The 27,741-nt window shown below is 46.5% G+C and overlaps 1 protein-coding gene across 2 annotated transcripts in view; it reads left to right on the plus strand.

Moving 5' to 3' along the window:
* Fbln5 (fibulin 5) overlaps positions 1-25,158 on the plus strand; it is a 72,028-nt gene extending 46,870 nt beyond the window's left edge. For both annotated transcript variants that reach the window (XM_038337720.1, XM_038337719.1), the window contains exons 6-11: positions 2,867-2,983; positions 6,472-6,591; positions 10,046-10,168; positions 11,405-11,531; positions 15,208-15,403; positions 24,193-25,158. In XM_038337720.1, the coding sequence (XP_038193648.1) occupies positions 2,867-2,983; positions 6,472-6,591; positions 10,046-10,168; positions 11,405-11,531; positions 15,208-15,403; positions 24,193-24,354 (845 nt within the window). In that variant the 3' untranslated portion in view covers positions 24,355-25,158. The remainder of the gene's footprint in view (positions 1-2,866; positions 2,984-6,471; positions 6,592-10,045; positions 10,169-11,404; positions 11,532-15,207; positions 15,404-24,192) is intronic.
* The last annotated feature ends 2,583 nt before the right edge of the window (positions 25,159-27,741 follow it).

Raw genomic sequence — 27,741 nt, forward strand, 5'->3', positions numbered from 1 at the left:
TAGTTTCAGCCTCTTATTGGCTAATTCTCACATCTTCCTTTAACCCATATTTAGTAATCTGTGTAGCACGAGGTGTGGCTTACCAGGAGAGATCTTAACCTGCGTCCATCTCGGAGAGGAGAAGCATGGAGACTCCCTATGGAGACTGCCTGAAGCTTCTCCCCAACTCTCCCAGAATTCTGTTCTGTCTATTCCGCCTACCTAATTTTCTGTTCTCTTAAAGGGCCAAGGCAGTTTTCTTTATTAATAATGAAAGTAACACATAAACACTCCTCCATCAGTGGTTGATGGTTGTTAGGGATACAATACAATGTAGGTACAGTAGGAAGGTCCAAGTGAGCTTTTCTTTGGGTGTGTATAGAAAGCCCTTAAACAATGGTACATGTGTCACCATCCATTAAAAGACATTTTTACCATTACTAGCATTACATATATTTTTTTTGAAACTACATTTTAAGGGCTTGCTGAGATCTTCCTGCCTTCAGGAAGTTTATAGCTAGCCAGGAAATAATAGAAGTGAGAGTTTTTCTTCTCTAGTTAGATAATCCTAAACCAAGGGACTACTTTTGCTTAGATATAGAAACATTCCAAATCTCAAAGGTAGACCAGGAGTCCCAGCCCCGTTCATCCCAGCACGGGTCCCTGCCACTCCACTCCATCCACCCCACAGCTGTGTTCTTTCTTTGTATTCCAGAGGTGTCAGTCATCACCAATTGACAGTTTTATCCCTTGTAGTTGACATTGGCTAGGTCTGTTCTCTGGGTTTGCATTTAGTTGGCTCAAAGTTAGATTCAAACAACATTATGGAAAAAAAAATAGAAAAGGAAACAAAACAAAACCCAAAAGCCTTTCCTTCCAGGTCTCCAGACTGAAGCTGAATCTGGGTTTACTCTGTGACCTGTCTGAAACATCCTTGAGGCACAATAAACTGCCTGGCCTTGGCATGGCTCTCCTTGGTAGGGAGGCTCCAATGAGCCAATGTGTGAGGGCATCTGGGAATACGATAGTCCCTGTGCATTTAAACCAACCTCTGCTCTAATGGAAACTGTGATACTACTGGTTTGAATGTAAGCAGACCAGCAAGAGCAAGTCATTTGCACAGGAACTTCTTATGTAGGACTCTAGGGCTGGAAAGGATGTTAGATATTACGTCACCTAACTTTTATATAGAGCTGGAGACAAACTCAAAGAGGAGGAACATTTTGGATACACTTAAAACAAGTTGGGTCTAATGTTGATGTCTCTGGCTCCCCCCGGCCAGATATTTTCTTACCACAAAGGGCACTAGAGAGATGTGAGGCGTGGTACATGGGCCCATCATAGATACCCAGAGGGCAGATCTCTCCATCTGAGAGATGCCAAAAGAGGGTGGTCCTCTGCTGGTGAAGGATGTTCTCTTCCACAAAGCACATTGGAAGGATGCTCACTGGCAAGGATGCACAGCGTGCTTACATGGCTTGGCCTGTTAGTATTCACCACTGACATGGAGACCGCTCTTAATTTTGGATGACCCCATGCTTTGCCTTGGTCAAGCTCTTCTTTCTTTTTCAACATTCTACAGCCACCTGCCACCCATTCTGTGCACTGCTAGGGAGACCTTGCCTGTTTTCAGATAACAAACGATAGGGCTGCCTTTCTTTCAATGTACCCCGAAGGAAAGGGTACCTTCTCTGTCTCTGATGCCTCTCCAGGCACTGGTGATGTTTCCAGCTGAGTCTCGGGAAGAGGTAAGATTAGCAAATTATACGCCAAAAGGCTTGCCCAGTAGGAGCTGCCCATCTCAGGGAGGTGTTGTTGGGGCCATCTTAGAAGTAAATGGAACTGAGATAAAGCACAATACCAAGGCAGGACACAGAATCCAGTGAGGGCTAAAAGGGAGACAACGGGTTGGAATAGGGGTGGAAGAGTTCTTTCTATCTCTAGGTAGTAGAAACTGGGCACAGGGATCGGGGCACAAAGAGTGCTGCCTCTATCTCTCTAAGATAGGTTCCAGGGAGGGGGCATTAGGAATTGTAGCCCAGTCAGATCAGCTGGTCCCAGTTGAGCCTGTGTAAGGACACCATCCTCCTGAGAATGGAGGCTTCATTGGAGGCACCTGCCTAATAGAAGTGATTGACCCAGCCTATCGCTCTTTCAGTTTGGGATGCTATAAAGGGCTTTCCCAATGACATCAGGCTCCTCAGGGGCTGGCACACGTTACAGGGAGGTCATAGGGCACAGCTCTGCTGAAGCACATACTTCCCACCGTGTTGCTGCTTTCCAGGGCTCAGGAATGTGTTCATGTGGTTTGTGTCCACTCTGGTGTAAGGGTAAGAACCAAGGCGAGAACAAGCATCCTGCATAGCTACATTCGCAGATCTCACTGTCACACTGCCCAGCTCCTCCCGATGCCTGGGATCCTGTTCCTGCTGACTGGACAGAGTTGTTGTCGGTGGAGCTGGCAGACAGTCCACTGGAGCCCTTCTGTTGATCTTTCGACATGCTCGTGTTCAGGGTACTGAAAAGATCATAGAGAGTCATAGCATTGAACATTAATATTGCATAAGCCTTAGTTAAACCTGAGTTGGATAAGTCCTGAGAAGCCATTTGGTGCAATTCAATCAAAGCAGAAAAAATTTGTCAGGGATTTCATGGTAGGTTCAGGTGTTCATGGAACAAGGACTGTTTGGGGGAGGTAGAGGATTGTAGGGAAGCTGAGCACTGTGATACAAAGGCCATCACAATTCCTGACATTTAGTAGGTACTGACTTAGCAGTCACCCCCTTTCGTAGCCCTTTCTAGTCCCATCCTAGAAGACAAAGGCAATGGTACCAATATGATGGTGGCCTCAGGGAGGAGCCCTGACATTGCCTGCATTTGTTTCCAGACATTGATGAATGTCGCTATGGTTACTGCCAGCAACTCTGTGCAAATGTTCCTGGATCCTATTCCTGTACGTGCAACCCTGGTTTCACCCTCAATGAGGATGGAAGATCTTGCCAAGGTATGTGACGTGTGGATAACTTGGACACAATAGGAAACACTAGATGCAGTCACCTTTGGAGCCTGACAGTTGCTGTCTGTGGGACACTTGTCACTACAGTGTGTCCTCATTCCTAGCCACTGCTCACGCATCCCCATCACTTATAGAAGCCTGAAACTAGAGCTGGCGATGTGTATGAAACAGCTAGAGAAGTCCTCTGATTATTGCAAAGGGCGGAGCCACAGTCATCCATCGGGAGTACTGGTTTGTGATCCTCCTGTCGCTCTGCATCTGCTAGCAGGAGTGGCTTTCAGAGCTCCTGACCCCGATGAATCACAACGCAAACACACAGGCACGCTGCGAATGTTCCGTGTGCCCTTGACAGATCTCTCTCAGGAACGTGCCCTCTGATCTGTGTCAGGAGCTCCTATGGCCCAGCACAGTCAAGGGTGAGTTACCTTCCCTGGTTCCTCAGAAGGCTCCACAAAAGCAGAATAAAAAAAAAGGTACTTTCTGCTTTTTACACAATTTCTTCCAACCCTGATCCGTAAGAAAGGCAAGCTACATGTGGTTCCTGCTGGACGGCTTCTTCAACTCAGGAAGTCAATGAAGGCCTTAAAGACCCAAAGAATGGATGTAAGTCCTGACCTGGCCTGGGAGCCACCTCTGGCTCCAGCCTGCAGTGTCTAGCAGTGGCCTGATCTGGATGGAGACACAGAATGAGGCCTTTGTTGGAGTCTGCCACCAGGTTTCACAGGGCCCGTTTCCTTGTCACACCATTTGAGTGAGTTCTGGCGTGCAGGCTCCTGGCCAGCTATTCAGAGGATAGTGTGTCTCTATTAGTTTAATCATATCTAAATCACTGGATAAACAGGAAGGCATCAGCATTCAAGGATTTGATCCTGGATTCTTTGTGAGGTTCTCTCTCCTTTAAAGCTGGTCCTGCTAATGGTTCCAAGAAGCCTCTGCATGGGCTCCTTTTGCAAGGAACAGTAATTTTTTTTTTTTTGTCTGAGAGCAGACAGGAGGTTTTTTTTGTCTGGCCAGGAGGTTGAGGAAATAAATAAAATAAGGCCCTTCCTTCCCACCAGAGCAGGGAGCAGGCGCCTGGCTCCCTTGCTGCTGAGATAAGCGGCTAAGGACTGATGATGATTTCTTGGGGCCAAGGCTGGGGTTGGAGGTGCCAGCCCAGGTTTTCCCCCAGAGGCTGGCACGGTGTCCTTAGGCAGCATTTGGACTTGGACATGGGCACTTGGCCACCAGGATATTGCATCAGCAGGGCCCACAGGTCGCACAGGCTGTGGTAAGTACTGTCAAGCTTTTGCAATCATAGCACCTCACGTCTCCTTAAAGCGCTAATGTCTGTTAACCTCACTGACCCCAGCAATAGTCTTATGAAGTAGACAGGAGAGTGTTTGTGGTCATGATCCACAGATAAAGAAATCACACCTCACAGAGGTGAAAGCCATTTGGTCAGAGACAGGAGACTTAGTGGTGGCAGAGTTGAGAGGAAGGCCGAGGGCTCAGTGAGTCAGCTGGGGTACCTTGCCCTGAGGTTTCAGACTGCTGGTCAGGGAACCCCAGGGGTCTTCCTATCTCCACCTCTCCAGCCCTGGGTTTATTGTCATTCCAGCCTACTTTGGTGCACAAGCAACCATGCCTGGCTTTCTACATGGGTGCTGAGGATCTGAAAGCAAATTGCCATGCCTGCTGACTAAGCTGGCCCCTCAGTCCACTACACTCAGGATTAAGTGCCCACTGGAAAATCCAGCAGAGAGAAGCAGTTAGGGCTCAAGGGGTAGAGCCCTTTTTGCCCTCTCAGAAGTAGCTCTGAGCTATGGAAACAGTATTGAGCTCATTCATCACCACGCAGCAAGCGTCTGGCCAGAAACTAAGGACGCCAGCTTTAATGCGCAGCAACGTTGGCCTATCTAAACTGGTATGTGGTTTAGTAGACCAGGGACACTCTCCTGCCTAGCCCTGCCCCAGTCTGGCTGGAGAAATGCCAACCTCCCCTGAGTGCTGGGCGCGTGGGCACCAGAGCAGGCTGATATCTCGCTAGACCCTTCCTACATGGCTGTTCATTTGTTTGTTTTTCCTCTGAAGTCTCCAGAGTTGGCAGGAAGCAGGCACTTTGTGGGCATGGGATTAGCCTTCCCCTATGCAAGGCCCCTCGAAAGCTGCTTACCACAAAGGTCTCTACTTCTGGGAATGTTCAAAGCCCTTTTCAGAGTTTTAAGAGGCTTAGCTGGACTTTTAAGGTGGAGAAAATGTCCCTCAACTAGACCTGCCACCATGGGCATATGAAGCTTAAGGGGGGGGCATTGTGCTTGTGAAGGGCAGCTTATGCCTGTGTCCAAGGACCTCTCTCTGCCCCCACCCCCTTGAGCTGGACAGAATGAACCCCGTGGATTATGAAGTGATTGCTGACTTGTACTGTAGTTCTAGCCAGGCTCTTGCTGGTATGTGAACTGGGGCATGCATCTCAACCTTTAGAAACATCAAAATAGCACTCACTGCCGATGCGTACTTGGCACACGATAGAGCGCACTGCCGTAGGCACACAGTTCCGTCTATACTGACGTGAAACCATCACCATACTCAGGAGGAGGCATCCACTGTTACTGCTTGTGTTCTTTATGATCCCCTCCATTACCTGTGTAACATGGAGGATGGAGGACAGTGGTCTGAAAGCAGATTTGTTGCAAGAGTAATCCGTGAGGCTATTTATTCATAATATACATATTCTCAGAATTGCCATGATTATCTACCTGAAACTTCAAAATCAGTGAGGGTGAGAGAGGGGAGAATTGGAGATAGGAAAGAGTAGGCTCTGCATGGAAATTCTGTGGGTGGCGCTGAGAGGAGCCTTCCTGGGAGGTGCAAGTATACACAGCCATAGATGCATGCGAGTTACGTTCATCTCCTGTGTAGCTCGCCTCTACTGAAGGGACATGCACCTGGAGGCTGTAGCTCTTCACGTTACATGTTGGCGACTGTCTTGGTTACTTTTCCTGTGGTTTTGACAAAGCATCCTGATACACTTGAAGGACTCATTTTGACCCCCCTCCAGTTCAAGGTTACAGTCCATCCTGATGAGGAAGTCACAAAAGCAGCTGGTCACGTGACGCTAACAGTTAAGAAGCAGAGAGTAATGAAAGCTAGATCCTACTCACTTTCCCCATTTATTCTGCCCAGGATCTAATCCAGGGAATGGCATGGCCCACATCGGTTAATTTATTCAGCATAATCCCTCATAAGCATGACCAGAACCTAAATAATCCCTTACAAATGTGCCTGAAGGCTCAGATGGAGCCCGTAAATTGACAGAACAGTCTCACAGAGCATTAGATTATGATCTGATAGATCCTGACCTGGGGAATCCTTGGTACTTGGGAATCTGGGCTCTTTCTTGGTGATAATAAATTTTGCTTTATTTATTCCAATTCATGTTTCTTTGTGTTTTTTTTTCTGACACACTAATAGTGATGTGCTTTGGTTTTATACAGATGTGAACGAGTGTGAAACTGAGAATCCCTGTGTTCAAACCTGTGTTAACACCTATGGTTCTTTCATCTGCCGCTGTGACCCGGGATATGAACTTGAGGAAGATGGCATTCATTGCAGTGGTAATGGGCTTGGCTTTGACGCTGTCCACCTGCTCAGAGAGCTGGGGCTGGGACAAGGGATTTGTCGCAGGTGTTTCCTCTCACTTCCTGGTTGTGTGCCTAGTTAGAGACATTTCCCAGTATCCTGGGAACACAACCACACGGAACAGAGATGAGTCACTTCCTGAGGGATGGAGTTCAGGTCTACCTTCCTGGTCATTTGACCTTTAATGCAAAGTCAGCAGAGATTCTGTCTGGATCGGAGATGGAGCTGGTGAGAAGGAGAACTCGCCCGATTTCGCCTATCGGTTAGAGTTATCTGTCTTTTCCCAGCACGGACACAAGACCTGAAAATGGTACAGATGATAGTGACAGAGGACAGAGAGCTAGGGATAGTGACAGAGGACAGAGAGCTAGGGATAATCGCTTTTGCCACTAGGTTAGGAGGACTTTGAGTAAATAAATCATACACGCAAGGGCCTATACTCTGTGTACTTTGGGAATGTCATCAAATAACCACAGCCCAGCTCTAGGCCTGGCACAGAGCGAGCATGCAGTAAACAGGTATTGGTCAGTAAGTACGAGTATGACAGTTGAGTGAGTGAAATCTTAGCCACTTGTTTCGAGAACACAGATGTGGTTTAGTTGACTTTTTTTTTTATTTTTACAGATTTCATCCAAGCCCCAATTGCTCTCATCCTCTGCTTAGTCTAGTTTCTTGAGTCTGTTGTAATTATCTTATTGACTTCCTGTTTCTCCCCCCCAGAAAGTTAAATTACTAGATAGTTAAAAAACTATTATGAAAGTAAGAACTTTTTGAAACTAAAATACACATTTTATTTGTATTTAGTCTGTGCCATCTAATACAACACAGAGGGATGGGCTCACTTGTATGTCTCTGTTTCTGTCTGTCTCTGACATTCTTTCTCTTTCTGTTCTTTGTAAATGTTCGGCTAAAGTCAAACCACCCACCAGTTTTAAACCTCCTCTGCAGTTGTGAATTAGCTCTGTCCCCATTAATAATATTTCCTGTTATCTTCAAAATAAAAGTAGGTGGTGATTTAGGTGTGAAAATTACCCAGCAGAATGGAAAGATTCTCTGTAACAGGGACCTACCAAGGCTGTGAATGAGACTTGTTTACCAGTTTCCCTTGGGACTGGAATGTTCTAGGGACAAAGTTCTCAGAAGCAAATGGCTACCTCTCTCCAGGGCCAGGGCCCTCAGAGCCACAGCAAGCAGCTACAGAGTCTCAGCCTGATTAAATACCAGCCCACCCAGAGGCAAGCAAGGCCCCTTGCTTCCTAGATTTCAGTTCCCCTCATGGCACTCCTTAGGGAATCTGGACCAAAGAACTGAGAGGCGTGGGAAGCTTTGCATTATGGGATTGATTAGTACCTTTCCCAGAATTACTGGCAATCCCATAGACCACTGTCAGGGCATTGAGATAAGGACTCTGGAGCCGGATGGGGCTCAGTTCCAAGCCTCAGTTAGTTCCTACTGTCCATGGCCAGGATGCTGCCCAAGCCCAGTGTCCTCATGATGGATAACTGTCTTCACGGAGTGGTCATAAGAACTAGACAAACTGGTGTTCCTCAATGGCTTGATCACATAATGAATCTTCTCTTACTATTAGGGACTTTGGGCTTTACAGCAAGCTCAACTTCTTTCTAGTTTGGCAGGGTTTTCTCATTTGACTCTAAATGACGCACATTTCCTACATGGTCACAGGATACCACCTTCTACTAACTTTAATGGGAGTCCTGGCTCCAGCAGGTCTTGTAGTCAGCTAGAAGTGGCCTAAGGGATTTGTTTTCTGCATTTTTCCTAGGTACTGGGACACTATTCTCCTCACTTGGCCCTCAAAGCTAGGGTAGCCCCTCTTTGCAGCACTGGACGCTCCCAAGCCTTGTCCCTTTGTCCTCTGGGGACTTGCTAAATCATGCTGATCCTAGAAGTGAGAGGGGTTTAACAAGGGAGAATGACATGGCCTACGGCTCACTTCCTGCCCAGCACCTGGCTTCTTTCTCAGTGGAGAGCGGAGACACAGCCCTTTGTGTATGTGTATGTGTGGGAAACCACAAAAAGAGAAAAAAAACTTTCTGGGATTTCTGGAATTACACATGCTAAAACAAGCCAGAGCATAGTGGGCTGGTGACCTTCCTTCGCCCAGTAGAAGGTGGGGTAGATTTTCACTCCTGCTCTATTCTGGAACTATGCTAAGGTATTTCTCCCACATTGGCGCTCCCAGATCTGATAATCTGAACAGGATGTTACCTCATTGTGTTTGCTGGAGTTGTACTGAGATGCCACATTCAGATCTATGATTTCCTATATAATCATTTGATCTATGTACTTGGTCTAGTTGGCTAAGTCCTGTGAGATTTATTTATTTATTTATTTATTTATTTATTTATTTATTTATATGAACTTGGTCTAGTTGGCTAAATCCTGTGAGATGTATGTATGTATGTACGTATGTATGTATGTATTTCCAGATACTCACAGCACCTTCTCAGGGTTGAGGTGGGGATTAAGTACGTTGAGACACATTGAGCATTTAACATGGGGGTTGACACACAGGAGTCCTTGGGAACCGATGAACATCACTGCTAACATCAAGTAAAGGGATTAATGGACTTGCAAACTCCACAGAGACAAATGGTGGCATTGTGTTATGGTGGTCTGGGGCCAGCGTCCTCGGAGTCTGCAAAGCTGGCGGAGGACTGCATGTGCTGGAATGTGCTAACTCCAGTTAGAGGATCATATCCTAAGTCCACTGACCCTTCACCCATGGCTGGGAGACAGCTCAGAAAGACAGGGGGAGGTTCCCTTCTTGGATACAGAAAGCATTGGCCATGTGACACATGGGTCTCCAAAGACAAAGCAGCGGCCTCTTTCATGCCAGCACTCTCTCTGGGTGATCTGAGCCACCAGTGGTCTGTGAGTTACAGAGTAATCCGAGGACATGTCACATGGGGAAGCCAGCAAAAGTGATTTTCGGGAAACAACAAATGCAAGAAAAACATGTTTTCTTTGGCATGCCTGTCGAATGAGGCGCAAATGGGGCCTGCCTTGCCAAATTCTCTGTGCAATGAAGAGTTGGCTTTTCTGGAACGCCTGCTCCTGCCAAGGTCTAGGCAGACTAATGGTAGCATCGCTGGGACAATGCCACTCCTAGTCATCCTCGGCAGGATGGTTCCAGGCTGTGTGGGGGCTGCCATATCTCTTGTCCCAGGGAACATCTGAGGCGGTCAGGCCACCAAAGGCCTTGTGCCTGCCTTGCTTCTGACCACCCCAGTGGAGCTATCCAAATATCAGTGGTTGTCCTCATAGGAGTAAGCACCCCGTCAGCAGATGTGATCAGGAAGTAAACTGGTACCTCACAGCATTGAAGTCACTGTGTCTGTTAGGAAAGAGTGGGCGTCAGAGATAAGTCTGTGAAAATAAACATGAACTCTATCTTGTTCCTCTCAGATATGGATGAGTGCAGCTTCTCTGAGTTCCTCTGTCAACATGAGTGCGTGAACCAGCCAGGCTCATACTTCTGCTCGTGCCCCCCAGGCTACGTCCTGTTGGACGACAACCGAAGCTGCCAGGGTAAGACTGTCCAGAGGGGCCAGAAGGGGCTGACTCACATGGTCATCTGGATGTAACTTTAGGAAGGTGTCAGAGTTGGATGTGGTGGGCTTGGCAGCTATGGGCAGGGTGTCTGAGGGGCTAGCTTCATCTTTTCCCCAGTAACCTGTTCTTTGGCCAGGACATAGGTTAATTACACATCTATGATGAACCCTATAGAGTTAGATGGCACTTTCTAAGGGCTGGTTTCTGTCTTTCCAGGCAGATAGGTCTCTGCAGCCTGGAGAATGATTGCTTCAAGCCTAACCAAGGCTTCTTGTAGCTAGGCTCCAAACACATCAGCGTTGGGTTTCTCATGTTGCCTTGAGAGCATTTCGCCCTGCTGGCCTTCTGTGACTTCCTAGAGATTGAATGCTGAGGACCTCAGGCTCCCAACTGCTAGGTCCCTCACAGGGCCTAGACCCTGAATATGAAAAGGTCAAATCTTCTCCAGATTGGGAGTCCTACACTATAGCAACTGGGGGTCTTGCAGAATGACCACCCCATTATTAATCTTATCCTCATTATCCGTGATAGTATTGGGCATTAGAAATGTCATGTGAATTACTATACAAATGAGCTGTCTGTTTTACCTCATCTAGTAGCCACATTAAAAACAGTAAAGACAAACAGATGAAGTTACTTTTAATGCTATATTTTCTTTAAAGCAACTGATTCAAACAGTTTATACTTTTAATATATACTCAATATAAAACTCACTGATAAGTACTATGAGTTCTTTCTTTTTACTAAATCATAGAGATCTGGTGTCTATTTCCTGTTGCAAATGCTAAGTATTTTTGTATCCCCAGTAGTAGGTTTTTCTGCTGATGCAATAGGTCAGATCAAAGTGAATTAAAAGTCCATGTTTAATGAGCCACGCACTCTCGGGTGACTGTTAAGCCCCCAAGAAGTGAAGCAGGGAAGGGAGGAGGAGAAATCAAATGGCAGGTCCAGTTACCAGGGCTTAAATACCCTGCAGTCTTGGGCTTTCTGAAAGGGGCACGGTTTGGAGTGGGAGGAGGGGGTTGAGGCAGAACTTTCAACAGAACAGCAAACACATCTCAATTTTCACTACCCACATTTTGGATTCCCAATAACTGTGGGGCCAATGGCTGCTATATTAGGTGGGAAGATGCAAGTGGCTCTCATCCTCACCCTATCCCCAGCACCTGGTCCAGGACTAACACCAAGCTTCTTCTCTACACTGCATTTCAGATATTAATGAATGTGAGCACAGAAACCACACGTGCACTCCGCTGCAGACTTGCTACAATTTGCAAGGGGGATTCAAATGTATCGATCCCATCCGCTGTGAGGAGCCATATCTGCTGATTGGTGATAAGTAAGTCAAGGCTGGTCCTTGGGAAGTGGAAGGGGTGGGGACCTGGCTCAGGAGACTGTCAGAATCTTATAAAGGAAGTCACTTGAGCCAAGCAGTCAGGAGATCTGGCCTGCTCCCTACTTCATGCAGGCAGATATGTGCTTACCTACAACCTTCTCTATTGCTCCCCCCTGCATGTCAGAGCTATATGGAGATTATCTAGAAAGCTAACCAGTAGAGAGGCAGAATTCATGAATCTGATTCTGCTACCAATGAACAGTCTAGATACATGGGATCTTTCAGAGCTGAGCTTTGAAATGTGGCAAAGCCAGCCTCCCCTGAGGGTCTTAGTGTGTGCAGGCTTGGATACAGGGGCATAATCTGGGAGAGGGCTGCGATGCCCTTCTAGCGAGTCTCAGAGAAATGGAAATTTCCTGTCTAAGGACTGCTCTGTATGTGAGTGGTAAGCTGCTGGAGAATTCTGGAATTCTCAACACCCAACTAGGTTGCCCTAACAAGTTTCTGAAGTCCTAAAGACAGACCAATTACTAACTCATTTCTTGGCAAATAATAATGTTAAGAAGACAGCCTCGGCAAGTTGATGGCACCAGGATGTGTTTCCCAGCCCATGGTGTCCTCTGTGTTTCTTTTCTTTCCCTTTATCCCACCCACCCCCACCCCCTGCTGGCCCATCTTGGTTCCTCATGCTGCTCGCAGAGTATACAGGCACAGCATACAGCTCACACGTAGTGCACACATGCTTGTACATCAGCCATCCTTTCCTCAGCTATCCTCCCTGCTCCCCAGCAAATGCAAACCCTCACAGAGGAGGTGACTGGGTCAGCCACACCCATCCCAGTCTTCTCTCAAAGAGAATTCAGGGCTTACCAGTGTGGTTCCTGCTGTGATTATGAAAAAAAATAATGGGCAAAAGAAGATGGCAAAGTCAGCACTGGGGGCTCCTTCAGAGCTGTTGTCACCTGTTGCTACGAGCTGTGCTGCCAAGTAATTTTTTAGAACGGGGACCTTCCAGTTTCTGATTCCAAATCCCCAAGTAGCCCAACAGAGCACTAGGCTGCTCTCCATGCGTGGGTCTCTCTGGGTTTGTCTGACTGCAAGGTGATCCCATCCAACTGGCAGCCTTGAGCTGATGTGACCAGTGAAGTCTCTGCCCTGAAAAACCTTGGTGACTTCCTCCTCCTTCTGAGCCCCAGGCCCACGTGATGGCCACCCCGCTCCAGCTTCTTGCCTGCTCAGGTGACCTGTGCTCCTGCCAGCTGGAACAGGACTTGCTCTCACCTTGACCAACACCCAGAGGGCTCAGCCTCCCAGCTTTTGTGGACAAACTTCCTGCCAGATGGGAGGCATTTCTTCCATCTCCTCGTGGCCAGGCCTACCCCATCTTTTAGATCTATGCTCGGTGACCCTCTCCCAGCTGCTCATGATCCAGCTGGGAGCCATCACTCCCTCTTCCAAATTTCTTTTAGGAAACAATTATTTTCTCTGACATGTGACATTTTAATGTGATCATTTTGGCACCAGGACTCCTTAGACTTGGCTGTTTTGATGCAGCCTTAACAAAATGATGCTTTGATGATCTTTGTAGTCTTTTGCTTGTTAACTGTTGGTGGTGCCCCATTCTGTGCTAGGTGTGTGGCTTTGCTCTCGTGGAGCTTAAGGTTGTGGGGGGAGAGCACAGTAGAGAAACCGCTGCCATGGCCACTCCATTAGGCGGACTGTTATTTTTTTTATTGTGAATAAGAGAGAGAAAACATCCAGAGACATCTGATAGAGTCCAGAGCAGAGAGAAAAGAGAAACAGATTGGATATGGCCAGGGCTAGGGAAGCCAGAGTAGGGAGAAGAATGGAGATAGCAAGGGCTAGCCTAAAGCAGGCTGAAGTGCCAGAGACTGTGAGAAGGCAGGAGGGAGTAGGGGAGCAGGGGGTGGGTGAATGGAGGACAAGGAAGGATTTCTTTTGGGGGATGCAAAAACCCATCCTACAAGTTCCTGAGGAATGCTGGCTTTTATCTAACCACCAGAAATCCTTCTCTAGTCCAGTTGGAGCTCGTTCTATATATATGAACTACCTGAGACCTACCAAAAAGTCTAGAAGAGGAGAAAGACATTAAAGGAATTGGCATAAGAGTGCGTACATAATGATAAACCGAGTAAAGAGTTTGTAGAAAAAGAAAGGGGAGGCTGAACCTGTTCTGGGAGTCTAAAGGCCACCGAGAAAACGACCTTTGGGTAGGGCCGGAAGTTGTGTTGATCTTAACTAAACAGAGGCTGGAAGAGCAGAGGGAACAGCATGCACACGGGCAGTTAAGGCGAGGGTAGCCGCTAAGCCTACAAGGAACCCAAGCGGTTGAGCTCCTGCCGCATAGGAAAGTGTGAAGAACAGTGGCCTGCCAAAGCTTTAGCTCAGTTGGAGGTGGGGTGCGCAGACCCAGCAGGCTCCTGGAGGCCCATAGAGGCTATGACTTGTGCTCAGTTTCCATTCAAGTGTCAGAGAGGAGTGTGCAGGGGACAGATGTAGACTGACTTAGCGTGACAAAGGCAGTCTGTTAGGAGGCCATCACAGAGGCCCAGGTGAGAGATGGAGACACCCAATCCAGTGGCCAGCACTGAGGAGTCAACATTGCTGGTTTTAGGTCATTGTCCCCTAACATCCATTCTACCTGCAAAGAAATGTCACTCACAAACTAACTCCTAAGTCCAGAGGCCTCTTTACATGTGTCTCCTGCTGTGAACTCTGCTCCCTCAGGGGAGTCTCAGGAATGGGGGAAGGATGGGAAAGAGAGATGGGTAAACCAGCAGGCGTCTCTAACGAGTGCTCCTAGGCAACAAATTGTTATGTTATCCCTAAGGTTTGAAATTTTCTGCTCTGTATTAGAAATATTTGTTCTTAAATATTTATATTTTTCCTGCTAGAAGATAACTTGTTTGAGATCATGGTCTGTCTTAATATTGAATTTCCAAAGTCCCCAGTGAGTTCTGAGCCCTTATATATTGAATAAAAAGATTCAATTATAGTCCAGACATGCTGAGCTGAGTGCAAAGGACCCTTGAGGACCATCAATCTACTATAGTTTTCATTTTTAAATATTCTTAAACATTTTTAAATGTGTAGGAGGGGTATTTTGCCTGCATGTGTATCTACCCACCGTATGTGTGTCTGGTGTCTGAAGAAGCTGGAAGAGAGCATCAGATTCCCCTGGGAATGGAGTTCAGGCACTGTGAGATGCCATGAAGGTGCTGGAAATTGAACTTGGGTTCTCTGGAAGCGCAACCAGTGCTTTTTACTGCTGAGCCGTCTCTGCAGCCTCCACTTTAAATATTCTTAATGAGTGTCCTTGATTGGGAAGTGAGGGCTATCTGGCCATCAGCACATGTCTAAATACATGACACATATGAGGTACACTAGTGAATATCTCAGTGTTCTGAAGACCAGAGGTCCAATTAAATCCTTTAGTAGCCAGAATATCTGAAGCCAGGGAAAGCTACTGTCTAGGAGGCATATCTCGTCTACATTCTAGACAACTTTGGATCAGAACTGGAGAGAGATGAACTCCAGTTCCTCCACTGGGTGGTAAGAATGGCTAGGCTTTGTTTCCAGGGGTTTAAAGTGGGGGAGTAGGCACAGTGAGTGCCGAAAGAGGATTTCCTAAACGCTCACCTGATTTCTCTCCTACCAGCCGCTGTATGTGTCCTGCTGAGAACACTGGCTGCAGAGACCAGCCCTTTACCATCTTGTATCGGGACATGGATGTAGTATCAGGACGCTCTGTTCCTGCTGATATCTTCCAGATGCAAGCAACAACCCGCTACCCTGGTGCCTATTATATTTTCCAGATCAAATCTGGCAACGAGGGTCGAGAGTTCTACATGCGGGTAAGAGGGAGTGTGCGCTGTGCCTGCCACCATTAACAATGATCACCATCTTTAACAATGTCTGCCATCTTTAGCAAACAAACACTATCGTGTTGTGTGTGTGATGTTTGTGTGTCTATGTGTTTTGTGTGTGTGTGTCAAGGCTAGAACTCAATGCTGACTGTCTTCATTCTATTACTCTCCAACGTCTTCCTCTATTACTCACTGCCTAGCGGTTTCTATCTTTAGTAACAGCCTTGTGTGGTCTAGATACAACCATGTTTCATGGTACGAACCCAGGTCATAGGGGCAAGTGTGGAAAGAAGAGAAGAGATAGGAGTCCAGGGCTCCAGGGCTCTCTTCTACCACTTTCTGTATGGTCTTGTGATAGGTGCTTTTCCTCCATGTGCCTCAGGAGCCTCCTCTATGAGATGAGAAGTTGCGCCATGAACACAGTCTTGGTTTTAAAACTATGGAAGAGACTCCAGGCTTTGTTTGCATATGCATTCATTTATTAACTTGACAAGCATATTTCATACATACTATGCATATCTAGAAGCTGAGAATACAACATTAACAAACAACAACAAACCCATCCCAGCCAGGCATGATGGTGCACACCTTCAATCCTAGCACTCCAGACAAAAGAAGGCAGATCTCTATGTGTTCAAGGCTAGCCTGGTCTACAGAGCAAGTTCTAGAACTATCAAGGCTGTTTTGAGAAACTGTCTCAAAAAAACCCAGCCAATCAACCAAACAAACAAAATACCTCAACCCCTACTCTCATAGTACTTACATGCTAGCAAAAGAAAAAAAGTATAGTTCTCAGGTGTGGACTCTCCTGGCTTCCCTACACAGTAGGCACTGGCACTCTTAAAATCTAAATGAATTAAAATGAAATAAGAATCTTTTCCTGGCATTCAACACAGTCAAGTGCTTTTTAGCGTCTATAGCTATGGCATGGGATAGTTCAGATATAGAACACTAGACAGTTTGATTGACTTAGTCACACCAATGGAAAATATTATAGTACATATCCTAAAATGTGTTTACATTTTAAAGTAAATTATATACTTTCAATATCATGGTGTGTATATATATTTAGCAACATAGGGTATATATCTCTGGTACCATGCCACATATATGCCCGATCTTCTAATCTCTCCAGTCCCTGGAGTGACTTACCTCCTTACAGACCACTGGCCTAGAGCCATCTTTGTCATAGTGTAACATGCATGGAGGCACTTGTCCAGGGGAAGGTTCTCGAGCTTTATCTCTAGATGGCCTGTTTCAGATGGTGAAACCAGGCAATGTGTCCCCAAGATCCCAGGGCTGGAAGGCAGAGACAGGAGGACCCCTGGGATTTACTGGCCAGCTAGCCTAGCTGAGTTGCTGAGCTTCTGACTCAATGAGAGACCCAATCTCAAAAACATAGAATGAGGCTTGGTGGCAAATACCTTTAGTCCCAGAACTCAGCTTAGTGGAGAAAGAGGCAGGTGGTTTTCTGTGAGTTTAGACTAGCCTGGTTTACACAGCAAGTTCCAGGCTAGCCAGGACTATAGTGAGACCTATGAAGAAATATATTTCTGTTGTCTCAAAAAAATAGCTATCAATTGAGAAAGAGAAAGAAACTTTATCACTTGATATTGACCTCTGGTCATGCATGTACACACATATGCATCACACCTACATGTACATGAGTACATATATACACACAAACACATGCACACACACAAACACACAGCAGTCAGAAGGGCCCAGGATATTTCTTTCTGTGGCTGTTGTAGCAAATGACCACAAAGCTTGTGGCTTAAGACAACAGAAATATATTTATTCATAGGTTTGGGAACCAAAGTCTAAAATTCATTCTCTGTATCTACTCCAAAGCATGGCAGGGCCGTACATCCCACGTCTAGAGAAGAAGCATTTTCTGTGTCTTCCAGATTCTGGTGACTGCTGTATGTCTTGTGTTTCAGTTAGGGTTTCTATCGCTACAATGAAACACCATGACCAAAGCAAGTTGGGGAGGAAAGGGTTCAATTGGCTTCCATTTCTACATCATAGTCCATCACTGAAGGAAGTCGTGACAGGAACTCAAAACAGGGTAGGAGCCTAAAGGCAGGAGCTGATGTAGCAGCACAAGGGAGGGCTGCTTGCTGGCTTATGCCTAATGGTTTACTTAGCTTTCTTTCTTATAGAGCGCAGGACCACCAACCAGGGATGGCATCACACATAATGGGGTTTGGTCCTTCCCCACAAATCACCAATTAAGAAAATGCCCTACAGGTTTACCTACAGCCTAATATTATGGAGGTATTTTCTTAACTGTGGCTCCCTCCTCTTCAGTGATTCTTGCTTATGTCATATTGATACAAAACTAGCCAACACACCCTGACCAGCCACATCACTCCAGCTTCACGTATGCATTTTTCTTCTTACCCCTCTTCTGCATAAGGCAGAGGGCACTCTTCCATGCTCTTACAGAGACTCTTGGGATTTGACTTAGGAACCCACATTTCCCTGGGTTCAGACCTTAATCTCTCATCTTCAACTCCCACCCCCCAGCCCCATTTTCTTACAATACTTACACTTTGCCATAATTGGGACCTGTGTTTAGGGTCACAGTTTGACCCACCCAGGAGCGCTGTATGTGATCCTCTAAACTCACCAGAGGGAGTTAGTTACACTCAGAAGGATAGGCCAATGAGTGTTTTACCATGGATCTGAGACCCATGCAAGGGTCCATGACAGAGCTGTATCCCTGTACTTCATGGCCTTCCCCAACCCCTTGACAGAATCTTTCAGTCCTCACCTCTGGGGCTAACAATCTCAGGGACTAGTGTATTCTCACTACATTATCTACTCTCAGTGATATCCTAACAGAATCAGGTCATGTGTGGAACTTGACTTGTGGAACAGGTTTAAGAGCTGGCTTAGACCAGAGCAGAAGAATCAAAGGCTTAGAAAGAAGTTGGCGTGAGTAGTGTGAGGGCCTTCTGAAAGTTGAAAAAGGTGGAGTGGTGTGTACATGCATGTACGCATGCTTCCATGCATGCGTGCATGTCAGTGTGTGTATGTGTATGTGTGTGTGTGTGCGCCTATCATTCCTTGAGCTCATAAGCACTGGTATCTGTCAGAAACTTGCCCCTGCCAAGTCTTGGTGAGCTACTGTCTTCTTACGGTAAGCCCAGCCACCAGAGTCCTCCTTCATCTAGAGCCTTAGTTATGGGTTAAAGAGATGGCTCTCCCTCTTAGGGATTTAAGACTCCGTCATTGATTCTCCTTGCCTCAGTTCCCCTCCAGCCCTAGCAGGGCAGAAGATCTGTAAAGGCCACCTTGTCCAGGCAACAGGTCACTCCACCAAACAACACCTGGTAAAATCCCCCAAGCCCCACAGTCACCCTGGTGATCAGCCTGAGAGGTGCCCAGGAATATGGGAAAAGACGTATGTCCTATTGATGGAGTGGACAGGAGAGAGACCCCATTCTCTGGGCCCAGGCTGCCATAGCAGCTACGGAACATTGGGCGCTGAGCTCAATGTAGCTTGTGTCCCTCTGAGAAAGCTAAGGAGCACCTGCAAGCTTATAATTTTTATGCAGAAGAGACAGAGAAGGGACAGAGGGTCATAGGCCTGCCATAAAAATGACCAAAGGACCCGAAGGATGGAGGAGGTAGCCAAGGTCCCCAAGGCTGCACCTGGACCAGAGCAAAAGTTTGGGGTGAGACTTGGGGAAGCCACAGGTTTGAGAGCAGAGACTGCAGCTGGTGGGATAAGATAGGCTTCCTAACATAAGACTGACCAGAGCTCAGGACCCTTCTCAGAGGCCACTCACTCATGTTTATTGTGGCCGGGCTGAGTGCTGTTCCTTGGTCTTCTCCGGTTTCTCCCAGCCCTGTGATCTTGGGCATGTTACCTAACTGCTCTTGTCTCAAATCCCTCGTTAGAGAAGATTCTAATGTTTACTTCAGGATTAGCTGAAGTCTTTCACTTAGCACAGCATCTAGAACACGGAATGAGTTTTTGTCAAATGCACAGGGCGAAAGGGCGTGAAATGGTCAAGCCTGTGCCCATTCTATCCCCCGCTGCCTCAAACCTGCACACTCCAAGGCGACACCTCAGCCTGCTTCTGTAAGACTCCAGGAACATTCCCTGACCACCATTACTGTCCCATTCAGTTTCACCAGTGACCCTGCTGACTTACATGGAAACCGCGACCTGCAGTCTCTTTCAGTGTCAATGTCTCTGGTGTTAGGGTCTCGGAAGAGTATCGAACAGCAATAGAAAGCATTCAATGAGTATTATTATTGTATAGACACTGCTGTTGCCACTGCTACCACCTCACAGGCCTCGAAAATGTTGGGAATGCTACCTAGAGGGCAGCTGGAGCATCATGTGGCCATTCAGGTTCTCCTGTACTGAAGTTATTTGGTTTTGATTAGAAGTACTTGGGAGCAGCACAGTCTCAGCCAGTTGCAAATGCACACACACCCATCCACAAGGAAGCATATATGCACGTGCTCACAGGTGCATGCAAGCATACATTGCATGCGTTACAAGTACATGCATAGGGATGCATACACATGCATCTGCACAGGCAAAGCCCTGTGAGCAGTCTGTTGAGAGGGGAGCCCTGCACAGAAGCCTGGGTTGGCTTTTATCAGGGAGCTTGGAGGCACACTTAGAGATTGAAGAAAGAGAAGGATCATAGAGTTCAGACTGTGCCAAATTACGTTAATCCATGGTGATAGGGATCAGGGTGGGTGTCTGTAGCTCGCCCTGCTGTGGGTCAATTCTGTCAGCTCTCTTCCGTCATTCACCTGCATCCTAGCACCATCATGGGGGTTTTGAGCTAGGCACAGAATTCAGACACAAACAGGATATAGCTTCTGCCCAAGCATACACTCTGAGGTAGACATGGGGGAACCAACTAACAAAACCAAATACATGCCATGCCTTGGTACGAAATGGAGAGACAGAAAATCCAGTGATTGAAAACAAGCCTTTTAGAGGCAGGTCTTCTAGCATTGTAATCGTCTTGTGACCTTATGGGTCAAGAGGGCCATAGCCCTTAACCCATTTACAGGATTAAATAAGAAATGGGCTAAAGGTGTAGCCAAATGCCTGGCCTCATACAGTCATCCTTTTGGGGACGTGTAAGATCCTAGGGATCAAACCCACAGCCTCATACATACTAGTCAGGTGTTTTATCTCTGAGATATGTTAGTCATGTGTTTTATCTCTGAGATATGTCCCCAGCCTTGATTGTTTTGAATCAATGTTTACCAAAGCCACTAATGACTGGGATTCTTACGGCAGGTGTTTCAGTAAGGCCAAGAAAGCTGAATTTGGTGGGGGAGGTGGCTGTCCTCTGTCCTGGCTGGCACTCGAGGACTCTCAGGTGCAGTGGGCAAACCTTTTTCAGGGTTCACAGGCTCTGGCCCTGCCAGAATCTGGACTGAGTGGTTTCCAAGGTTGCTTCTAGGTGGGAGGGTCTAGTGCTACTTCAGACACTCAAGACTTTGCTCAGAAGAGTGGGCTGGCAGCTTCTCCTCTTTGCTCCACTCCCCATTCAAGCATGCATTTCTGCAGATCCCTCCCCTCACAGCCACCTTCAGGGTAAGGTCTCCAACACCCTTGGCCTTAGTTTAAGAAAACCGTGAAAACTGGCAGAGCGAGTGAGTATGTGGATGCTGTGACCATTTCCCTGCATGGCTGTCCCTGCCGAAGTCCTAGCCCTGGGCTCTGGGCTTTGGAAGGACTGAGAAGGAAGTCTGCACAAGGAGGTGCCGATTACGCGGGTGCTGACGTGAATACGGAGAGACAGTGCCAGGAAGGAATTGCACAGTCGTAACTGTTGATAGCCTGATGGACAAGGAAGATCTAGGGCTTGGCCCACACCTGTCTGCCAGCTCCACCTCTGTCATACCAGTGGGCACTCTCAAAGGAGGTGCCAAACTTTATGGGGAGCCCTTCCTTTATGGAGGCAAAGTAAATACCTGGTATGACTTTATCCGGGCCAAGTTCCATGATTTCGCGGAGGTTGTTCCTTTCTTTTTCTGGGTACTGCAGCTTCTGGGAAGTTAATTATCCAGTCTATCCGTGTTCTCCCCGTGCTAATTCCTTTGCTGACATCCTGTATCTGTCTGTTGTACTGGTCCTGGACACTTCTATTTAGGGTATCACTAAGGAGAAGACTCAAAGCCCATAGTCTCTTCTGAAAATGGTAGAATAATGAAAAGGGGGGCTGAGGTTTATACTCAGGCAGAAAATCCAAATGAAAGTCCCTAGCTCTACCCCTGAATAACCCCAAGAAATTATTTATCCCAGCAAGCCTCTGTTTGCTTGTTTATAGAATGGAATAATGAGACGTGCCTTTAGGATAGTCCTTAAGTAAGGGCAGCCGTCCCCCAACCCCCAAGAGCTGGTGTTTTTAGGTCAGCACTTTTTAATTGTTCATGTGTCCACCTATCACCTGGGACCCTGGTAAGCTACAGACTCTGGCTCAACAGATCTTGGTTAGAGCCTGGGAGTCCACATTTCTGACTATATCTGTAGACCCTGGTAAGCTACAGACTCTGGCTCAACAGATCTTGGTTAGAGCCTGGGAGTCCACATTTCTGACTATATCTGTAGACCCTGGTAAGCTACAGACTCTGGCTCAACAGATCTTGGTTAGAGCCTGGGAGTCCACATTTCTGACTATATCTGTAGACCCTGGTAAGCTACAGACTCTGGCTCAACAGATCTTGGTTAGAGCCTGGGAGTCCACATTTCTGACTATATCTGTAGACCCTGGTAAGCTACAGACTCTGGCTCAACAGATCTTGGTTAGAGCCTGGGAGTCCACATTTCTGACTATATCTGTAGACACTGATGCTGCTAATCCAAGGCCTTTGAGGATTTTATGAGAACTGAATAAGTAGACATATATAAAGTGATTTAGGTGTGTCTTCTATCTATCTGATGATTTCATTGGTTAATTAATAAAGAAACTGCTTGGCCTGATAGGTTAGAACATAGGTGGGTGGAGTAGACAGAACAGGATGCTGGGAGTGAGGCAGATGTCTCGGGCAGATGCCTCGGGCAATTGTCATGTCTCTCTCCTCTCTGGGAGAGTTGCCATGAAGCCAGCCACCAGGTCAGACATGCTGAATCTTTCCCGGTAAGACACCACTTCGTGGTGCTACACAGATTATTACAAATGGGTTAATCAAGATGTGAGAATTAGACAATAAGAGGCTGGAACTAATGGACCAGGCAGTGTTTAAATTAATACAGTTTGTGTGTTGTTATTTCGGGGCATAAGCTAGCTGTGTGGAATCCAGGTGGGACAAAAAGCAGGTCTGCCCGCAGCTCATCACTACATAAAGGAGACTGAGCATGCCCCCACTTGGTACCAATTGATGCTAGCACCCTCTTTGTGTATCACTTTGAAAGTCCTAGAAAGGTTCTATGCTAGAGAAAAGTTCACATGACTTTATTAGGATCTCATTGGTAGGGTCACAGAAGGGTGACTTTGGAAGAGATTACAGGGTGCCCAGAGGTTGGCTTTTTAACAAATTTCACTTTTCCTAAAAATGTTCTTATCTTGATTATTTTCTTAATTGTTGGGATAAGACACCATAACCAAAACAACTTATAAGAAAAGTGTTCAATTTAGGGCTCACAGTTGTGGAGAGAGTCCATGACCATCATAGTGGGGAGCATGCCAACAGGCAGGCAAGCATGATGCTGGAGCAGTAGCTGAGAGCTCACATCTTGATCCACACATATGGGGCAGAGAGCTAATTGGGAATGGAATGGCTTTTGAACTCTCAAAGCCCACTCCCAGTGACATACCTCCTCCAACAAGGCCACACTGTCTAACCTTTCCGGACAGTTTTACCAACTAAGGACCAAACATTCAAATATATAAGCCTATGTAGACTGGTCTCATTTAAGCTACAACAATAACTAGAAAATCCTGAAATTGAATTATTTATCATCATCATCATCATCATCATTATCATCATGTTATTGTTTAAGTATCTCAGGTGATTTTGATGTCATTTATTTGAAAATTGCTGATGCTACTGATGTGTAAGTAGTTGTCAAACTGTCTTACTTAGGGAACACTGACAAGGGAAAGGTTTGCACATGCTTAGTAAAGGTGCAGGATATTGTTTCTGAATATTTTAATTCTATATTTGTTTGATTCTCAGGATGCAGAAGCCAAAGATATAGAAGGCACTTGATTTGTTTGGTTTTTGGTGTTGTTTATTGAGACGGGGTTTCTCTGTGTAACAGCCCTAGCTCTCCTGGAACTAGTTCACGTAGACCAGGCTGGCCTTGAACTCACAAGATCCACCTGTCTCTGCCTCCCAAGTGTTGGAATTAAAGGCGTGCGCTGCCACCACCAAGCTGGAAGGCATTTTCTAAACAATGGTACCATACTATGTCATAGGGATGTTTGCACTGTCTAGCAGGGACCTTGACAGCAGACATGGACCAAGGCAGTAGCATACACAATTATATACAGTAATACATCCTTTCTCTCATGTGCAAAGTTAAAGGGCCTGCAGGGGTGGGTGAGGGGTCTGACATAGACTAGGGAACCAGAGAAGGCTTGCCTTAGGAAATGACCTTTCAAGTAAAGAGTGGGCAAAGGTGGGAAAAAATTCGGCACTACTGAAGCAAATGGGTGACACCGTGGTCATGGTGATACCGAAGCAGGCTAGACTGAGCATCCTGCTCAGACTGCTGCTCCCCAGCCACCCTTTTGCTAACACCATATCCTTTCTAACTAGTGCCCCCCTGGTTCTGTCCACAGCAAACAGGGCCTATCAGTGCCACCCTGGTGATGACACGCCCCATCAAAGGGCCTCGGGACATCCAGCTGGACTTGGAGATGATCACTGTCAACACTGTCATCAACTTCAGAGGCAGCTCCGTGATCCGACTGCGGATATACGTGTCACAGTACCCGTTCTGAGCCTTGGGCTAAGGCCTCTGACACTGCCTTTCACTGGCCCCGAGGGCCAGGAGGAGAAGCCCAGCAAGAATGAGAGCAAGACAGACATTGCACCTTTCCTGCTGAACATCTATCTCTCTGGGGCATCAGCCCAGGAACCTGACCCCTACCTGCACTCTTGCCAACTGTCACTCTGAAGGACACCCTGCCCCTAGTTCCCACGATGCAGTTATCAAAAAGTATTCTTCTTGGCTCCCTGAGGTGAGGTTGCCCGTGACGCTTCAAGGCCTTCCATTTATTTCCATCTTTTTTTCAAAGAAAATAGGTTTGCTGGGGTTTGAGTCTGTGTTCTAAGACTGAGTGGCTTGTTCTCACCTCTTCTACTCCTTGCTCCATCTCTTGCTGCATTGCTGCTTTGCAAAAGTCCCCATGAGCTCATGGGAAAGGCTGGGTATCGCTAGTTTGCTTCTTGTGTGTGTTGAAAAGGCTATAGAAACACACCACAGCAGGATCAAAGGTTTTTAAAGAGTCTATTTTAAAACCAGATCTGGTATGTTCAGCATAAAAGAAGTTTTTAATTGTCCTTAAAACTTGTATGACTATTTAACCGTTTCTTGTGCATTTTGAGTTTTTAAAGTGGTAGAATTCCTTCCAAGAGCCTCAGAAATGTGTTATGTTCTGTCTCCCAACCCCAGCCTTCCTTCCATCTTAGCCCAGTTTTTACGAAGTCCCCTTAATCATGCTGTTTTAAGAATTTTTACTCAACTGGGCTGGAAGACAGAGGTATCCAGACTGATTAAATATTTGAAAAAAATCTTGTGTTTGGTTAATTTTGATACCATGGATAATTTAGTGCTTGGAGTTGGTTTTAATTCTGTGCAATGGCTTGGGAAGGTCTCCAAGGGACTGAAACCTTCTCCGTAACTGGGCCAAAGGTGGGGGACTGTGAAGTGGGGGTGGTGAAAGGTCCCCTCGGGAGGCAGAGGCAGGCGGATCTCTGTGAGTTCGAGACCAGCCTGGTCTATAAGAGCTAGCTCCAGGACAGGCTCTAAAGCTGCAGAGAAACCCTGTCTCGAAAAACAAAAAAAAAAAAAAAAAAAAACAAAACAAAACATCAATCTCCAAGGTTTCTCATAATTGCTCTTTCACATGCTCTGTTATGGGCACTCTCCGAGGGCAGAGGCAGAAATTTTTCAAGTGTCTGTAAAACATTGAGTGGCCCTTGACCCTGTGTAGAAGGACAATTGATTAGGTAGGACCCATCTCTAGAGACTGATGCCATTGGTCCTGGGTGGAGCCTGGGTATTTGTTAAAAAAGAATAAAAGTAGAGTTGGATCTGCATCTTAGAGAGGGGCGGTTAGTGAGGCCCACGTGCTAGCTACCTTGCCTTCAGCACCTGTGCAGTTTCTTCCAGAACTTTTCAGCTTGCCATCCTTTTCCTGATCAGGCACTCTGGGTTTTCCCCAGCCAGAGGTAAAGAGCACAAGGCCCAGGGAAGAGACCCAATTAGACATCTGCCTTCATGGCCAGTCCCAATATTGGATAGGAGGCTACAGAGGAGAAAAATGGATTCCTTGAGACCCAAAGATGCAACTGTAGGATCAGGCTGTGGAGGCACCTATCCCCTCTCTTAGTGATATACTTAAATGCCTCTAAGATTCCCAGAGCTTCACCCTAGACCCCAGGTTAGAAGGTAATTCAGAGATTCCTTTTTATGTTTTTGGTTTTTTATGTTTATGTTTTTGTTTTGTTAGCCCTAGTTGACCTGATCATGATGAGGCTTAGGAGTCAGGGACAGGGCAGAGCTAGAGATGCTGAGTGTTGGGCCCAATGCAACAGTCAGAACCATGGACCCAGGCTCAGCACAGCATGGGCTCAAGTTTCCTCATGATGTGGAAGGCTGAGACACTTTGTCCTGTGCTTCCTGAACCACTGGTTTCCAAGGTGACACATTTGGAAGCAGACCCAAGTCCCTAGGGTTTACATTTCAGTTGTCATTGTCTAAATATGGCTTCCTGCTTCTAAGAAAAAAAAAAGTACCAAGAGGCTTTACCAAAGCAGGCTCAGAGGGCCTTTTGGCCCTTGGATTACTCTTTCAAAACATCACTGGTGGGTTCAGTTTAACCGAATAAGAAGCATGTGGGATCAATTTATTTTAAAATATACTTGGGCCTCAAAGTTCAAGGGAAGAATGGCCTGGGGCAGAGAGTGTACTGTAGGGCCAAACCCAAAACATTCGGTATGGTTCTAGAGGCTCCCAGAACCTAAAAGACTGCTTGCTTCACCCATTCCTTGGGAATAGCTGGCTTTTTTTTTTTTTTATTTCTCCCATGGCTGTGGGGGTTGGCCTGCTAGCGGTAATCCAACATTGTCCTCTAATGTGAAGCCCAGTGGACTGGTTGTTTTGGGGGCCCTAATATATCCGGGCTTCCCTGGCATGCCTCTTGTCAAGGTGGCCCAGTCCTAGAGCTGAGACTGTCAAACTTGAGTTTGTCAAGTGTGAATCCTGGTTCCATCATCACATCCTGAGACATGAAGGAATCTGTGAACAGAAGGTGCTAGATTAAGAGCCAAGACACCAGCCAAAATCCTCGTGTTACTTACCAGCTGCCCATCCGAGTTCCCCGCAGACGAATACTTCCATTCAGCTGCTCCTAAGTCTAAAGTTCCGAGAGGCCTCACATTGTATTTGGGGGTAGCAGCCAACATTTCCATTAAAGTGCAGTTTTGGAGTTTCCCAGAAGCAGGCCAGTCATAACACTTTCTAACTGGCACAGAATCCACCTACCTGTCTCCTGGCAGGCTCGGGTAACACACTCCAAACTTTTCTTAGGTAACAGTCTTGGCCCTGGGAGTGTTATTTGCCCAGATGGTGAAATGTTTAAGGGGGTCCGATTGCTTCATTTTCAGTGGTTTAAATGTATTTTTTTTTTTTTGTGGCCTGGGTGTTAACTGTAATGTGCACAAATTGTTCATCCTGAGCCAAAAAGGTCACCCAGAATGAGACAGCATGACAAACAAACAAAAAGTCCGTTTCCTCTCATCTTGCCAGATGAAAGCTGAATGCTAAAGTCTTTATTTAAAAGGATAACATACTTTATTTTATTGCTTAAAAATAATCTTTCTTATTCTCAAGAATTTAATATAATATGCAATGAAATAGAATCATATTCCTCCCATTTCCCGCTCTGCTTCCCCTTATTCCTCCAATACATCCTCCTCCCAGCTTCACCTTTAAAAATTTTTGTTGTTTTGACAACCCACAAAGTCCAATTAGTTTTGCCCATATGTGCACAGTGTAGGGCCATCCACGGGAGGGGAGCATGGGAAATCTACCAGTAGCCACACTTGCAAAAAATGAGTCTTATTCTCCCTCCCCTAGTGGCTATCAACTGCCAAATAGCTCC

This window comes from Arvicola amphibius, chromosome 7, assembly GCF_903992535.2.
Source record: "Arvicola amphibius chromosome 7, mArvAmp1.2, whole genome shotgun sequence".
In the NCBI taxonomy this organism is placed as follows: domain Eukaryota; kingdom Metazoa; phylum Chordata; class Mammalia; order Rodentia; family Cricetidae; genus Arvicola; species Arvicola amphibius.